This window comes from Pollicipes pollicipes, unplaced genomic scaffold (assembly GCF_011947565.3).
Source record: "Pollicipes pollicipes isolate AB1234 unplaced genomic scaffold, Ppol_2.1 Scaffold_4881;HRSCAF=5763_pilon_pilon_pilon, whole genome shotgun sequence".
Lineage (NCBI taxonomy): Eukaryota > Metazoa > Arthropoda > Thecostraca > Pollicipedomorpha > Pollicipedidae > Pollicipes > Pollicipes pollicipes.
The window spans coordinates 53,345,166-53,363,330 of NW_023596576.1; the positions used below are offsets into that span (position 1 = coordinate 53,345,166).

The 18,165-nt window shown below is 51.6% G+C and overlaps 1 protein-coding gene across 1 annotated transcript; it reads left to right on the forward strand.

Annotated features, from left to right (window-relative positions):
- The first annotated feature begins 474 nt into the window (after positions 1-474).
- Positions 475-16,867, forward strand: LOC119100884 (uncharacterized). The gene is made up of 3 exons (XM_037224069.1): positions 475-534; positions 13,573-13,857; positions 14,673-16,867. The coding sequence occupies exons 1-3, from the start codon at positions 529-531 to the stop codon at positions 15,075-15,077; spliced, it is 696 nt and encodes a 231-aa protein (XP_037079964.1). The 5' UTR covers positions 475-528; the 3' UTR covers positions 15,078-16,867.
- Positions 16,868-18,165: the final 1,298 nt, after the last annotated feature.

Sequence of the window (18,165 nt, forward strand, 5' to 3'; positions counted from 1 at the left end):
AAAATAAGCCTTTGCGGCCAGGGCAAGGGCTTATTAGGCTGGAATGTTAGCTTGTGCCTACCCCCATTGGTAAAAGACCGCGACGGTGTCCCCAACGCTGCCCGGAGGGATAAGCGGACCTGGGTGGTCCCATTCGGCGCCAGATAGGCCCGAGGTCTATTTCGGTGGTCAGTAGGTCCACACAAGGGGTCGACGGATCCGTGTCTACGTGACTGCCAGGCATGGCTGGCTACTTTCAAGTGACCTATTATTACATTGGTCCGCGTGTTTCCCACGTGACCTACAGACCCATGTGCCCCCCTCCGTTAGTGGCCTTAAGACGTGCGACACTGACCCACGGCCCCAGACATCCTCATCGCTCTCACGGACCCCGAGTCTGGCCGGCGGCGGTGACAGGGTGAGTCCGGCGGAGGCTCGACCGTCTGGACGGCCGACTATAAGGTGGCCTGGCAAGGTCGCCGGGCCGTCATTCAGTGCCTCGTAGTCGCGGCGGTCGAGTGCCCAGCTCCCCAGCGAGACGTGGTAGGAATGAGGGTGAGTACGCGCCGCCGTCTCGGCCCGCGAGCGGCCGCAGTGCGGTTGACTTCGGTCGGGCTCGGTCATCCCTCAGCTGCTGGGATTGCCGTATCGCACCAGGCCACTGGGCAGGCGGCACCTGATCCGCTTATTTCAGTTTTTCTTATTGAATCGCCTCCAATTTTCGGTGAGTGCTTTAATCATGTGAAAGTACATACCAGTATACGCCCCAGGCGCGTTAGATGCCCCCTGTCAGAGTAGTGAATGTTGCGTCAATCATGTATCAATTAATATTGACGAATGCCGCGCTCGCTTACTAATACATCTAAAGGTGGGTGATGGGCGCCTGCGGAACTCCTGACGCGCTGTGGATTCTTACATGTCTCTTTGCTCCAAGAACCAGCGGTATAAATTCGGTCCGACTATGGACATGACACAGCCGCGCGACGAGGGGAAATGTCCCGCTGCCATTAAACATCTCTGCTCGACATGTGCTCGGGTACCCTTAGCGCAGTTAAATAAAACACTACATACACTGACTTCGTGCAGCATAGAACATCGGCCAATGAATATTAATGAGCGGGGTGTATTAGAACTCCAAAGTTCCTACAGATGGCAATCTATATACCTCGCAGTGAGTGAGGCCCATTAGAGCTCCACACCTCGTACTGATAACAATCAATATATCTCGCGGTGAGCGAGGCCCATCGGCACGTCACGCGTTACTGGCGCCAAATGATCACTGCAGTCGGCATCTTTAAATGGTCACTGCAGTCGGCATCTTTAAATGGTCACTGCAGTCGGCGTCTTTAAAAACCACGATGAACAATACGCTGCTGACGAAAGAAACCATGCCTGTGCGAAGGTGGGGTTGCCAAAGAAGCTCGTAAGTGCTTTTTGCAGCGTAGGCTTTGAGATTCTGATCTCTAGCAGCATTTCCGTTTGAATCTATTGGAAACATTAAAAAAAATATTAGCAGAACATCACAACCATCGTTTTTGTAAGATTGGCCTCGCGATGGGGCAAATGATTCCCGCTCATGATTCGGTACGACGCCATTTCCTCGCACAAAACCACATCAGACGTGCCATGTTAATCACACACATGAGTGTGCTTGTAAATTACAACAGCTGCATAGCTCTACAACTTATTAGTTTGTTCTAACTTAATGTTTCCTAATTCTAACGTTCATTCGCAACGGAGACCATGCTTGAATATCTTATGAAATAAGGCACACTCTTGACGGTGCAGCCCGGCAAATGCACATCTATTGACGTGTAGACCATTGATGACGTCACAGGGCAGGTTACCGGCCAACATTTTGTGAACTCCCATTGAAATGAAACACCTTTACATTCAACGTTCGTGTATCAGCAGATATATAAGATAGCTAAATGCTGAAAATAATTAGGCAATTCAAATGTCTCCTCCGTGATGGATGCCATTCGTCCATACAACCTAATGCCGTCAGTCAGGTGGCACTGCATTATGTGTGCGTTTCTTCGTAAGCTTGCAAGCGCTTCCTAACTTTATAGAGTACTCAACTAAAACGCTACCCACTTATCGGGAAGCACTTTATAAAACGCACGCTTTGCAGACAACTGACTTGACTGAATGTACTGAAACTAAAGGCTACGGCGGGCTTATGACAGGCTCCAAAACTAAAGATACTTGCAACGTTTGATCGCGAGACATCACGCAGAAATGACAGAAAATAGCTTAGGCGTGGACGGACCTACCTTTAATTCGTAACACGTACTGTGAATAACCAGCAAGCTGAAGTTTCAGTTGCAATAGAGCATACACAAATCTCAAGTAACCTCAGGGTTGTAATTTGGTACCTGACTTCAATTGGTGATGTTTTTGTGCTTTGCCTTGCGATCCCTTGAACTTTTTGCCAAACCATAAGTGCTCATGACGCATACCAAGCTCACAAGCAGTTGCTGCAGGCCCGTAGGAAACATGCATGGAAGTGAAACATGATCGGAAGCTTATAATCAACTGTCGCCCGTCGCCCTGTGACGTCATTTTGTCCCGAGAACATGAATAGAGCTTCAATTTTTGACACGGAGTTTATACGATTTATTAGTATTATTAAAGTGTCGCGTTAGTTGTCTCCGACCAGCCAGTCTGTAGGCCAAGCAAGACTTAACCTCGGGTAAGCATAGATAGTGCGGCTTCTTTTGCCTGACCCTGCCTATCCCGACCTGGCTTAAACGGGTCAGTCACGCTTTTGATGTTTTCAGATCTTTGCAAATAGTTTTCGTTCTGCCCTGAAGTTTTCAGCAACAATAAGCACAGTTTCTTAAAAGAAGATATACCGCTAGATTTCCAAACTATTTGCGATGTCATCTTTGGATCAGTCAGGAAAGTCTGACAGCATTTTAGCACTAAGTTTTAAAATACATCCATAGATCACGGAGCAGTAATCACAGCAAAATGCACTCTGACTGAGGATCGTGCTGGCAAAAGTGTGGGTCGGCGTGTGCAGACTGCCATGCGCTAGCGGGCCGAAGCCATGGCTTTCTCCTTTCCAAAAAGCCTATGTCAGCGGCAGCTAAACCGGAGAGAGAAGTAAAACATTATACAGCGCATGCGAATATGCTGTCTTCAAAATGATTGCCAATCTCAACATTATCCGGCCGCTTTGTAGGCCAGCAGTGCCATTTATTAAGAGCTGACCAATACTACCCTTTCGAAAGCGAAAGCAGGCTATAGATAAAATACAAGTACGCTTGCAGAATAGCCTATCCGACTACTGTATTTGTATTGCTTATGTACTATGTTATACCCCATATCTATGTAGATCCCTGAGAATATTTCGACATTTTTTTCTGAAAGGTGTCCAAAATGTCTAACAGTCAGTCATAAACTTGGCACCAGAAGATACCTGCTATTACCAGCTGTTACCTGTTATTTTCGCCAAGCACCGCCAACAAAGCTTATCATTCCACCGCGAGTTGAAACACATTTGTGATTCACATAACGTTACGGTGATTTATCTCCGTTATTGTCAAATTTATTGTAGAAAAAAACTAAGCAGGCCTCCGTCCGAAATTTTACGGTCCTGGTTAGGCATTACGTTATCGCCAATCAACCGCTTCTGAGCGAATGCACAATAAAAAGATCGATAAACGGCCGCGGCGCAAGGGTGTCTCATAAAGGAGGAGGTCAAAAACGGCCGTCGATTCTTTCCATGCATCGCCGTTGGTTTAATGTTAACTTTCAAGAATAGAAAGAAAGCCATGTCCCCTCCCCTCCTGACGTTCGTATACCTATGGTGGACACACAGGTACCTTGGTCATCGTCAGCTGCCTTGGCACCGATGAGATGCGGTGCTTCCAGATCTGCCCGCACTTACAAATGGAACAGCGCAAATAAAACCCGATGAGCCTAGCGTGACACTGCACATGGTCCGGGCTTGATTTTTGGCAACAACCAGAAAAATATCACTGGATAAAGACCGCTAACGCGTTCATGTCTAGACCGCCTCTATTTCAGACAGTATGACATGCATTTGCAGTGACTTAAAAAAGCTGGCATTGTCTTGGACGTGAGGTCTTCGCATCAATCCACACGTTTCTCATCGTTAAAGCCCGGAAGATGGTTTAGAACTCTTATGCTTTCTAAAGCGTTTCGAGTCGGAGCTGTACTAGGCGCACAATAATCTCCATGAACTTCGGTCACAGCGTGATACGACACAAACACGACTTGTGATCTCCCGGGAGGATTTGTCGCCGCTGTTCTTAGTAATCTTCTGCCGCTGTGACAAGAGCAGACACGAGTCATGAAGGGGGCCTCAGGCTTCTTGGTCACAACACATTCCAATACGAACTGAGCGTCATGGGGTTACGCCGCACAAGTATGCGTCACGGCAGATGAAGCGCCAAAGGGAGCCCCGCCACGCATGCGCAACAGGCTAGGATGTACTGCGAAGTAGGCACGTGTCTCTGGCCTTTATAGGTCTTGAAAGTACCGACCCACATTCCAAAAATACACCAATCGGAATTCGGAACAAAACAGCCCTACGCAGACATTTTTGTGGGGATTTCTTTCGCGGTTTTAATGAGCGAGAGCGATTCCAATCGCTCGATGATTCAATAAATGCAGTGCTTCAAGATTCTTGACGCTGCGCAAACAAGTTAAAGAGGATTACGAAGAAGCTTCGCCATAGCACGTGAAGTATCAAGGAAACGTGTACAAGGGCGAACAAAAATGTCACGCGAAAAAGAAACTACAGCCCACATCAGACAAAACGAACACTTACTAAATGATTTACGAAACCTTCGTTGCCTGTCGCACATCGTAATTTGTGCGCATTTTTCATTCCCCTTAACTCAGAATTACTTCGGTTCGGCTCCTCACCGCGACATGCGGAATGGAGACCGAGCTGTCTCACTGTTTGTCCTTTTCGGACAATCCGTTGCTCGACTTCCCTCTGATTGTCATACTTTAACCTATCGCCCCTTCCCTTAACGTCACTGCACGCTTACCATAATAAATGATACCCTTGGCGACCGACATAAGAACAGCCACGATGTGTGGCGAATATGTCGATTAGTCTAAGGCGAATACAAACTACAGCACAGTGCCGTCTGAACATCCCCTGTGGAGTATCAGTTGTCTGCATGTACCATCGTACTATTAAAACTTCATTGCTTTGCGTACGCTAACGACTTGCCAATATTGGGCTAGATCCGTGCGTCGGCGGTGTGAAGACGGAAACGAGCACGCAGCCTGCCGGCCGGTCCTACCCCTCCCCAGATCCTCCGCCGGAGGGCCCGGCCTCCCCACCAGACGGCGGGAAGCACGCGGGATCCGGGTGCCGGCGGCGGCAGCGGCGGCGGCGGGCATCTGCTCGCTCCCGAGGCCGTCCAGCAGGCGGCGGATCCGCCGCCCAGCTCGCCCAGCACCCCCGCCCAGCCCGCGGGCGGCCCCATGAAGGCCGCGCCACGCGTCTCCCCCCCCCCCCCCCCCCCCCCACCTGTCCGTCCGATCAACGACCGACCCCGACCGCTTGAGCCGTCGCGTCCGCCTGCGGCCGCTCGCTGCAGCCGCGCACTGTCGCCACGGGCCAGGCGTACTCGGCGAGGGCTGCGTCACAGCCCACGTCTACTCGGCACCACCGGCGGCCGTGACGGGCTGAGGCGGGGCGCGGAGAGTGGAGCGGGCGCAGCGAGGAGCGGCGCGCCTGCAGCGGCAGCGGCAGCGATGGGCGCCGGCCAGCGATGTGCCGTTGATCTGGCGCTGCAAACGTCAGTTATGCCCAGCGCAGATAGCGTTTTGTGCACTGACGTACTTCGGCCGGGTTTGAATGCTCGGATAATTTTGCCACGTTTTAAGCCGTTAGGGAGGTTAGTTCGCTATTAAGTCAGTTGTTAAGTGCATTTGCGAGGAACATTATTCACATAGATAAGACAGTAGTAATAGCCTTATTCCTCGGAGAAAAACCAGGAGAATAGAGATAAAGATGTGCGGTATTTCAGCAAAATGCCTTCATGGAAACGAATAGCAGAAGTGAATATCTTACATCATTAACACGAATATGGAAGTGCATTCACATCCGCTTTTCGTTTCGATGAATGCATGTTGCCGAAATATCAACGCATTTACATCTCCATTCTCCGGGTTTTTCCTAAGGAATTAGGCTATTAGTACTATCTTATCTAGGTTAGCTCGCTTTCTGTCAAGCCAATAAGTCCTGACCCCATGAGCTATCGATCTTAAGCCAAGCATTTCTCACTGAGTTATGACGAAACAATCCTGTTGAACACAGAGTCACCAAGGTTATTGGCGTTGTGGGAACTTCCTCCATCACACATTTGCTCGCGGTGACGTCATTATGGGCGGCGACGGCCTGGTAACAGCTGTGATAAATCATAGGCCTGAGTGGTCCCAGCTGTAGGAAGGCTGGCTTCTGATAGCCCGTTGCTCATGGCGGTGGTTGACGGAGCAACCATTGGAATGCCGATTATCAATAAATCATTGATATAACGAGCTCACCACGTGCCATGCCGGAGCATCGATGGCACGACCAGCTATCCCCAACGCGTTCGAAAGGCAGCGCCAAGAGTTTCCTCTAGATCACAAGCCACAAATTTACGACTAAACACGTTGAGACACGGCCTTATCAGGGACGCATAGGTACTGATCAACATTGACGCCTTTTGTGTGCTCCTAAAAATTGATGTTTACGTTCTGTTCTTCCTTTAAAATGCATTTTCGGGAATTTTAGGTCACTTTCCAATTTCATTTTATTGAGGCTTACGCCTTGTATTTTTCTGCACATGTAGTGCACTGTAACCCAAAATTCGTGCATTCCACAGTTTGTGCCTCACATTCATAACGGGGTTGTCAAACGGCGACGGTCGAGATCCGTAATCTGAACTGCAGAAGCTAACTAATGGTCACGCCAGTCCGGACGATGAGCCCACAGATATGCAGCCCACGCCAAGGCTCAAAAACAGCCTTCACGTTCTCATCTCTAAGCAATGGAATCATTTTAGCGCCATCCGTGCAGTGTTATTGATTGCAAGCCGGTGTCACTTGCAGCCGAGATAAGAACCTGTTGCGGCGCGTTAGTCGACGCCCGCAGCGGTGTGCGATCCGCGCCACGCACGCACCTCACGGAGCGCTGCCAGCTCCAGCAACGGTGCCTGTTTTCTGAGCAGATTGTACCAGGATATCAATATTCAAAGCAAGAGGATCAATGGATTAATCGTTATGGTCGATTCCAGTTGGCCAGTTGTTTTGCCGACTTAGGCCAACCAGGCGAGCCGTGGGGAATTTCTGTAATGTGTCATTCAATGCTTGTTTTTTTTAGCCCACCTGCGTTGGTATGCGGTGTAATTACAATTTCCTGAATTTAGTTTATCACGTGTCAAGAATCCCAGTCAAAGTATTAACCTATGCATTCAGGTTTCACTTCGCCGCGCTCGCTAGTGGGCACTAGATGCCGCGCTCGCTAGTGGGCACTAGATGCCGCGCTCGCTAGTGGGCACCAGATGCCTGTTGGCTTCCAAATGTTTTCGAAAGGGGCTAGCGGCTGTTTGCCTTGACAATTGTTACGCACGTACGTTTATCACGAAGCAGATCAAATATGCATTCATTGTTGTCGCATTTTACATTCTTAGCTTGATGCAATGTGTTGCAAAATGAGGGTAACAGGCGACTTAGCCTCGCGATAAATGTTCACCGCCGTCATTTACTGTCAAGAATTCGCTGTCATTCAATGCGGGCGCAAGTGACCACTGCAGTTAACGTGCTCTGAAAACTTAGCTTAATGCCATTTAATGTTGTATTTTACGGTTGCAAGCCCCCCCCCCCCCCTACCTCCATTACGCTCATCTGGCAATGTCTTTCAGATGTGTCACAATCTCTTTGGTCTGTCCCGTGTCATCCCATTTGAACGCTTTGTTATCTAATACCCAAATATGTTTCGGCGTAAACTTGAAGTATAATGTAGGACTAAATATATGTGTTATACATGCATATGTTTAATTTAGGAGTAACACTGTCCTGCCAATTGTGTACAATGTGTATTGAAGTTGCTCAATCTTGCATGAATCGCCTACGGAACATCGTCTCTTAGTGAACGCTGCGGTTGTTAGGCCGCATTCTACGCCCAACATCATCTCTTAGTATCATCATTATCTCAGTATCTTAGTAGGTGATCAGGTTAGACGAGCGAGCATTGTACAACACCATATCATAACAGACCATCACAACCTTTCCCGAGCTAAATATCAGACCATCATGCGCAAGCCAAATTTCCAAAATGAATATGGAAATGAACACAATGTACAAAGCAAGCATATTCCTGAACGGCATTCTGTTTGCAATGCTAGCTACATAGCATTCGAACAGCTCAGTAGCAGCTCGAGCCTCACAAGCTCAGCGTTTAGTACAGGCATGAGGTGAGATGGCTATGTCAAGCGGAGCCATAACGTGAGACCTGAGAAGCTCCAGCCAGCCTAACCTGAGGACGCGAAGGACTGTCAAAGGCAGAAAGCTATGGTTTTGCATTGCATTGAAGACCTGGCCCAGGCCATGAGCAGGGTCAGTAACAAATTTTATGTTAGACTATACTTTAGACCATCAGTATAACATAAGGCAAACGATTGTTTATCCCAGAGCCATCGGACTAAAAAAGGGACAAACCAGGTGTTTATAAGATGACGTGTCAGCATCGCCCGAGGTTCTATACCGAAGAAAGTGGTATGAGTTAAACATATCACAACTATAGACATAAACAAATAGAACATATCACATATTTCAACACTGGACTGCCAACAATAACTGTACAACAACTCTGGACGACACTTGACACAAGATCAGCTAGCACCTACAACACAGAGGCACTAGCAGAGGCAGAAGAACAACAAACACTCAACAGGAATGGAGACCAGCATAAACCATGGATGGCTCGATCATTTGAGAACATAAAGTGTTGCCGGCTGGAATAAGTTGCCAAGCGATTAAATTAGCGTGATCTGATATTTTCTTACCGCAAAGCTTTCGCAATGTTTGTCACTGTTGTTACCATACATCATGTCCCGTAGTGTAAGTGCTTTGTGCCAACTACCTAACGACCGGCCCGATACGGGGTCGAAACCGGTTGTGTAAACGTACCTATCTTGGCTTGCCTCTGTTACATGAAAACTCATTTAATCCATAAAATGGACAGTGGTCTCAGGGACAAAGCTCTGCTGCGGCTGCACTCTCGCACATGTCAGCACCCTTTCTACAGCCTTTCTTCGGCAGGCGTCTGGTAGTGGTGGATCTTTCGGGGAAATGATGGCAACGATATTTGTTTTGCTCACTAGTATTCTTTACATCTAGGGTTCATTCCCGGGAAACGACTGAAGCCAACAGGGCTATTCTTGCCCTGAGTCATAGTCAGGGATGAAATTTTAAATTCATATTGGTTTCTATCGACGACGAAATTCGCTTCAGAGCATTTTGAACCGTAGCATAGTCATAACGCAAGTTCTGGTTCTTATTGATTACGTTTACCGCTCGGCTGAATTCAATGCACGCATTCAGTCCAGTCCAATCTGATGCTGGTCGCTTCTCACAAGTTTGAAATCCGATCCAGTGGAATTCGTCGCCCATGTGACCCATCGAATTCCAGATCACTCCCAAAAACTATTTTTCCGCATGCGTCATTTTATATATTGTCCAGCAAACGATGGGGACTGCACTGATTACAGTTTCATGAAAGAGTACGACTATGCGAACGCCTTGTTTTGTTTTTAACATTATATTCATGTTACCAATAACGTTTTTATTGATAACATGCGTCGACTTTAGCTTTAACTAAGCGATAGACCCAATGAATGCCTAGCGCGCTGTGAGGCTCATCGCGATGGCGAGTTGCTGCGCGACTTTTATGGCAACGCCTTGGCGCCGGCCTCGGAGATGCACATGGGCCAATATGTGTACTGTACCGCATTACTTGGAGTTGAAAGACTGCAAATTTAACAAAGCAATTTCCTCTTCATTATAGCAAGATGTATTTAGAAATTCAGCAATGCCACGGTTCTTGCTCACGCGATCGGTTTTAACACTGCGAATCTAAGAGCACACACGACCATGCGACCATCACACTCCGCTGTTTGCGTCTCTCTCCCCTCCCTGCACCCCTCCTGGCGTCTGCTCCACCCACTGACCTCGCCGCTCCGGTTCCTCCATTCCTGGCCCCTTCGCTGCGGCCCCCCGGCGCCGACGGCGTGTTCTGCGTCCGCGCCGCGCGGGCTGCCGGTATTTCCGCGCCGAGACCCCAGACCCCAGAACCCAGACCCCAGCGTCACCAGTTCACCTTGATCGCCGCTCGGCCTCCGAGGCCTTGCGCAGCCGGCACCACCCCGCATTCTTATCGAGCCGTGTCTCTGGCGTGCCAGCCCGCTCCACTGACCCTGGCCGGTCCCCAGAAGTCTGCGGGTCTCCGGCTGACCTGGAGCAGCCCCAGGGCTTCCGGACCTTGGCCAAACTACGAGGGGACTCTTAGGGTACGGCCAGGACTGGGCGCAGGACTTTCGTAAGTTAGGATCAATCGTTTGTCGAATGCTGCATGCACAAGAGACTGGGCCTACGAAACGGGCGTCCTAAGAATCTGCAATGACCCGTGTTGACCCCGTGTGACCTTTTGAGTCGATGGTCGCAACATTTGTCTGGGGCCTTAGTTGTGGCCATCAACCACTGTGTTCGAGAGGGTCACTTTGAAGTCCATCGATATGGTACGGACGCCTGGTGTAGTTTGCCTTACAAGAAGCCTGGAACAGCATCATGCAGATCTCATTAGGCCATGATAACGGAACGTGATGGGAACAGCACGAGTCATGCATCACCAACGGGCTCATTAATGGATTAAACCTTGCAGCGCTGAGATGGCTGCATTTAGATAAGGGCTCGCTTGGCAAAATGGAACAGACATGCCTAAGTAGGATATCCTTGGCGTAGATTGGACGTACGCTGGTCAGACGAATCACTGACAAGCAAATCAACGGGTTAGTGCTCTGGAAATAAGCAGCATAGAAGTGTAGAAGTGTGAAAGACGATTGGTGACAACTGTTTACTTAAACCAAACGGAGAGCGCCAGGGAATAGAGCGCCTTGCCCCAGCATTTTGCTTCGAGCTTAGTTTCCTCTCGTGCTATTCTTCATCTCGGCGCCTCCGCCCTGGCCAGACTCGGCTGTCCCGCCCATGGCGCCGAAAGCTGACCGCATTTCCTCCCACGTCCCGCCAACACACCTCCCAGATAAGGGCCGAGAGGCCGGGCGGCGCAGACGGCCAAGGCCACACCCGTCCCGGCGCCCGTGTCCACCCGGCGGCGAACGAGACGCGGCCGGCAGCGAACGGGACGCGGCCGGCAACGAACGAGACGCGGCCGGCGTGGGCGCGGCGGCGCGCGGCGCGGGTTCCGCCGCGGCGACCACCCGTGAAGTCCTGCCGGGTGAACGGACTGAGAAGTCGCCCCGACCGCTCACTGGAAACTCCGGCGGGGCGGTCGCCACGGGTTTTGTTGGCTTGCAGCCTGGTGTGCAGACTTTGGGCTTAGATTCTCACCTTTGACCTCACCAGCAAGCATGGATGCCTTGAAACGAGGTGGTGTGAGCAGCTCTGAGAGGCAAAAGAACGATACGAATTGCCAGTCGTCCGGGCCACTTTTCGTATACAAAATTAGGTTTGAAAGACCCAAGACAGCACAACTGATATCAGCGACAGTCCAAAATCTCGCGACGAGTTTCCCGTCTGGCCATCAGAGTCAGACGCGGAACAGTGGCGTGGTATTCAAAGAGGTGCTGACCCTAGACATATGGGGGCTATGAAAGACCTGAACACTGAACGAACACACAACCAAGTGAATGTGTGCACATTGTGGGAAACGATCGCTTGCTTCGTCGTGAGTTACCGAGTAGGCACTTCAGTCGGTACAGCACCAGCCACCACCTGCACCGGTTCGTCTGGCTGGTCGTCCACTTCTCGTCAATCGCAGGCCTGATTCACAACAGCGGGTGGAGTGGCAGGAAGCAGGCCGCGGTCACGTGTAACCCAGGCCCCGCTGCCAATTTGGGAGCTGAACACCAGCGGGGCACCTATGATTGCCAGTCAGCTGTTCGGCAGGCTCAGACATCCTTGACGGCGCGCTGCTGAGCCGCGCCTTCATCCTTGATGATAAGCGCGGACGTGATGGGCTCGGCCATGTACAGGGCAGACAATGGGCAGGGCCGCGCCGGATCGGCTACTTATACGCGACCTCAACCCTTCATTGCAATCTATACACCCGGTGATGAATGCTAATTGATTCGGTAGGCGCCGCAATGCGGGCAGGGTGCTTTAAATACATGCCAGTGACAACTGAGGTAATTGTTCTCTTCTCTTTCCAAACATTTATACTGCAATGGCGCACGAAGATACATAGACATTTACTGGACTGATATCTCTTGATCTTACTGAGAGCTACATGTTATCCTCACCGCAATCTCGAACGAAGACTACCTCAGTGCATCGATTGCGTCACATAATTCATACAGGTAATGGGTCTGTAATGCTTTATGCCGCTCGTGCACTAAGCGATCACGATGCGCTTGTTCCCAATCAAGTCACACATTTCGGCACATTTCCTTTGTACTCGCATATCAGCAAAGATGCCGTCAGATAAAGTCCAATGAAATCAGGTATAATTTGTTCATCACCGCAATGCCAGTCTCGTCATATAGTCAAATGAAGCATCAAAAGCAACCAACACCGAACTGATCACTCTTGTCGCACTCATTTTCTAATCGCGGATCATCTCATCATGCATTGATGGTTATACGAAAAGAGTCATTATCCGGTGCTCAGGCTCTCAAGACCATCAAACCATTGGCTTTTAAATTGTGCACACAATGTTCAGTCACTGATCAACTGATCACTAAAGCTGATCACATTGATAAAACTGAACACCATTATGATGCCTTTTGGTGACCTTCGACTTAAGATTGCGGCGTATCCTATGTCTCCTGCACATTCATACAGTCGGTCTTCTTTCTCTATCCTCTACATATTCGCACCTACCGTCTATAAACCTATGCCTAGTGTCAACAACATACTAGTCACGAATGTCCTGTCGGCCACGTCTCACAGACTCTGCTGCTTCTGAGTTGTACGGAAGTGACCGGTCGGTCACTTAGCCTCAAATTCACTGGCTGTCGTCTCCCGCAGACTCTGGGGCTGCTGAGCTGTCTGTCGGTGGCCGGGTGGGCACAGATCCACTGGCTGTCGTCTCCCGCAGACTCTGGCGCTGCTGAGCTGTCTGTCGGTGGCCGGGTGGGCACAGATCCACTGGCTGTCGTCTCCCGCAGACTCTGGCGCTGCTGAGCTGTCTGTCGGTGGCCGGGTGGGCACAGACCCACTGGCTGTCGTCCCCCGCAGACTCTGGCGCTGCTGAGCCTGTCTGTCGGTGGCCGGGTGGGCACAGACCCACTGGCTGCCGTCTCCCGCAGACTCTGACGCTGTTGAACTGTCTGGCGGTGGCCGCGTGGGCACAGACTCACTGGCTGTCGTCTCCCGCAGACTCTGACGCTGCTGAGCTGTCTGGCGGTGGCCGGGTGGGCGCGGCCGCAGGCGCCCGTGGCGCGGCTCGGTGCGCCGCTCGCCTACAGCTACAGCTACTCGGCGCCGCAGCAGAGCCGGCAGGAGGAGCGTGACGTGCTGGGTAACGTGCACGGCTCGTACAGCGTGCGCTACTCGGGCGGTGGACAGCTCACGCACACCTACTCGTTCCCCAACCGGCTGCCGGTGTTCCGCACCACGCAAGAGGGCCCGCTCGGGCCCGTCGGCACGCTCGTCTCGTTGCGGGTACGTAACAAGCGCGCGCTGCTCCCCCACGCCGACTCACGTGGATCGGCCGGCGTCACGCTCACATCGGTCCCGAACCATCGACTCCTGAGGCAGTGGGAGTGACGTCCAGGGCCATTCCACCCGTTACTTGCACTGGAATGGCTTTCGGGACGAGTTGCGTGCCCAAGATTGTCTTTCGCGATGTGATCGACCGGCACCGCTGAGAAAAGCGTCACGGCGTGATTTCCCGATCACTGGTCTGGGTACTTTTCGCGCTTTTTCTGCGTGCTCTGTGGCTGCGTTTTACGCTGCTTACGCAGACCTTGCGTTATGGTAAAGCCGGAACGTGCCTGCCGGTGCACTTTGAGTGACTGACTTAGGTCAGTTCCTCGGAAGGCTGTAAATATGAACACACCAAACTGGGACTAGGCCGGTTAATGGAAATGGCCCGACAAATGCCAAACGACATACATAACACGACAAGCAGACAGAGATGCAAACAGACAAACAGACAGACAGACAGACGGACAGACAGACAGACAGACAGACAGACAGACAGACAGACAGACAGACAGACAGACAGACAGACATACATACATACATACATACAGACAGACAGACAGAGGGGCAGACAGACAGACAGACAGACAGACAGACAGACGGACAGACAGACGGACAGACAGACGGACAGACAGATAGACAGACAGACAGGCATGAGTGTGGGGACGGCGACTGACCACCACAAATGAGGCTGGGGGTGGCCACCGGAGAGGTGAATTCAGGCTCGGTCTGGGACGTCTGTGCTCACGACACGGCCCGCTCCACCGTTCCAGAACCCCAAGGACAGAGTGTTCCTGATCGAGATGCTGGCGCAGCAGCAGGACACGCGAGCGCCGTCGATCCTGACCAAGACGGATGCAGTGCTGACGAATGCGCTGCCCGTGTTCGTGAACAGCAAAGTGTCGGCGGCGCTGATCGATCTGCGCCTGGAGAGCGAGGCTGCCGGCGACGTGCGGCAGGAGCTTCAGCTTCGAGATCCCGGCGACGCCATCGTGGTGGAGGCGGCGCCGGAGCCGACGGCCGAGGACGGCAGCCGCACGCCCGTCTTCGTCAACAGCAAGGAGTCGTCGGCGCTGCGCGTGTTCCGGGTGCAGAGTCTGCGCGACGGTCTGACGGGTCGCGCGCCGCCGCTGGTCGGTCCAGAGGAGATCATCGTGGAGGCGGCCAGCAGTTCATAGGCACCGCCAGGTGCGAGGGAGGGGAGGCATTCGCTCCATGGGCGGCGCCAGCGTGTGTTTGACGGGAGGGAAAATCAGAGTCTTATAGACGGAGTTATGTTCGTGTGTGCGCAAGATGTGGGGCGGGTGGAGTGCAGAGCATCAGAGTCGGTCTTGGCACCGGCAGCAGCCTTTTAGGCTGAGGACGTTTGTGGGTACGACGACCAGCCGCGCAGAGGCGATGCTAAGGCATGAGTGCGGGGGCGGTGACTGACCACCACACATGAGGCTGGAGGAGGCTACCGGAGAGGAGAATTCATGCTCGGTGTAAGATGCAGGGGCAGCGTTTACAGAGACGATGTCATGGCCGGCCCCGTTCAATGCATGCATGTGGTCTCCCCCATAAAGAGACGACTTCTCTTGGTACCGACACCGTCGGTCACCGGTGACGTCATCACCGGCTGGAGTGGTGGAAGACCGATTAGAAACGCGTGCCCCGAGGTTAGACCATACCACTGACGTCACAGAAAGCAGCGCCAGTCCCGGGCATTTGCCTCTGCTGTTCATCCGTTCTGTAAGACAAACGTGTGACGTTCAATTACTTTGCCTGCTTTTGCTGTGGATGACCGGTCCCCCCCAAAAGCAGCTAAACCACATATTAGGGGCAATTACTAGTATTTGCGCAATATCAAGAATAGCATAAGGTCTGGCACTATTCAGTGTGGTAACAAAACGTTGCCAGTACTCGGTCAGGTCGCAGGAACATTTTTTCGGAACTAGAAGCCCCCCACCGTCCTAAAATTGTGAAAAAGTTGGTGCCGTGGCGACCTAACGTTGAAAAAATGTACGGATCCCATCGTACTGAGTCACATTGATCTGGGTAGGAGCCAGTATTTCCACGAGACTTTGCGCGGCGTTTGCGTAGTGGGTGAGCTATACTTACCATCGTTTTCACCGGTATAATGTCACGCACTCCACTGATCGCGCAGCTTGCAGCATTGCAAGGATTGATCGCCTGATCAATGCTCACACACGCCTCGCCCTCAACCATATTTTACAGTCTCACCTTACCACTACACACATCAGGCATTTCCAAGGAAAGTCTTCACCTAATTTCTTCCTTTACGCGGGGCAGCGACATCTTCATTTGAACTACGTCCGAAAATACTGACGGCAGCTTCCTCCGTCCCGTAGTCAGTTAGCTGTGTTAAGGATAGCTTCTTCCGATGGCACTACGCCTTAGCTTATTAGTTGAGTTACCACTTGATTAAGACATTTGTATCGTAGAACGTAGTGAGGTGGTAGAATACAGGCGAATCCTGCTCGGCTATCACATGCCTGAAAAATGAATTTTGATGGCCAAAACAAAGATAGGACAGGTCGACTATGAATACCATTGAGGGGAAATTTCGGTACAAAGGCGGTCGAAACGTATTTCAAATTGCAAAAATGGCTTTATGCATACTCTAGTATGTATCCTATGCATACCATTGTGGGATAATTTTGGTGACAAAGGCAGTCAAAACTTATTTCGAAATGTAAACTGGCTTTCAAATGTGCACCTTATGTTACCATTTCCACCACCCCCTGCATGTGCATTCTCAAGGTTACCACAATATCCCATGTGAGGGGCAGAGTGATGGGTTTGTGATGCACGATTCATGAGGATCTAGATTTTTACGTGCTGAGTTGGCGTGCAGGTTTCATGCGATGACACAAATGGCACGGCCACAACTAAAAAAACAACAAAAAAACTGGAGCCACGGTCTGCGGAAACACGTATGTCCCAAACATGCTGGGGCAGCAAGCTATGGAAATCAACGTTCAGGCGTGGAAAATCACGATCGAAACCCGGTACTCCTGATAATGTTCGGCGAACTGGGACCATTTTGGGATCCATAAGCGACATTTGCATCGTATACTCATTTACTATATTTCAGCGCAAAAATGACAAAGTCAAACGCCGTTAAATGCAAAAACACACCACAATTAAGAGCGGAGCGCACCATCAAATTGCTCTCTCACATTCCATGACGATCTATGAACGCCAGGACAGTTTATGGAAATCGGCGTCTTAGTTCGTGTCGTAAGATTGCCTTTTCCTGTGGGAAACTTCCATGATCAGGCTAGGTCACGCTCATGACTGCGTTAAATGTACCTGTGCGTGACTCGACAATTAATGTGGTGTCCATTCCTTAAATATACGCCGCTCTAAAGTGCACCTTTGGAATCTGAGCGCCGACAGGCGGACCCTTCTCTGCGCGGCTATGCGACGGATGCCTGGCCGCCGGCGGCGGGGACGAGGCCTGGCGCACGCCACCGCCGCCGCGCCCACCGCCGACGGTGCGGGGCGCAGGGGCAGCGTATGAACCAACGGGCTGAAAGCTTAGGCAACGGCCAGGCGAGCCCACAGCGGGCGCGGCACCGCTCTGGGGCAGCGTGTGGACGTCAGGCACAGTCGGCCGTAGAGCCCACGTCCAGGTGCAAATAGTACAAGGAAATAGTAAGGCGGACACTGCGAACGCTGAGCTGTGCCTTGACCGCACGAGAGCCCGAGAGCAACGCCAGCTACGTGGTAACACGGGTGGTCTGTACGGTCCCATGCCGTCCAGCCGGCGCGCCTGACCGCTGGCGATGTCATCTGGATGCTGCTCCAAGTGTTTCACGAGGGTGGCTGCCTGGCCGAAGCCCACTCCTCTTAACACAGACCAGTGTCATACACAGGAAGAGTGGTGCCGGATGGGTCACCTGACCATCTGCTTTTGACACAGACCAGTGTCACACACAGGGAGAGTGGTGTCGGATGGGTCACCTGACCATCTGCTCTTGACACAGACCAGTGTCATACGCAGGGAGAGTGGTGTAGGATGGGTCACCTGACCATCTGCTCTTGACACAGACCAGTGTCATACGCAGGGAGAGTGGTGTAGGATGGGTCACCTGACCATCTGCTCTTGGCACAGGCCAGTGTCATACGCAGGGAGAGTGGTGTAGGATGGGTCACCTGACCATCTGCTCTTGACACAGGCCAGTGTCACACACGGGGAGAGTGGTGTCGGTATGGGTCACTGACCATCTGCTCTTGACACAGACCAGTGTCATACGCAGG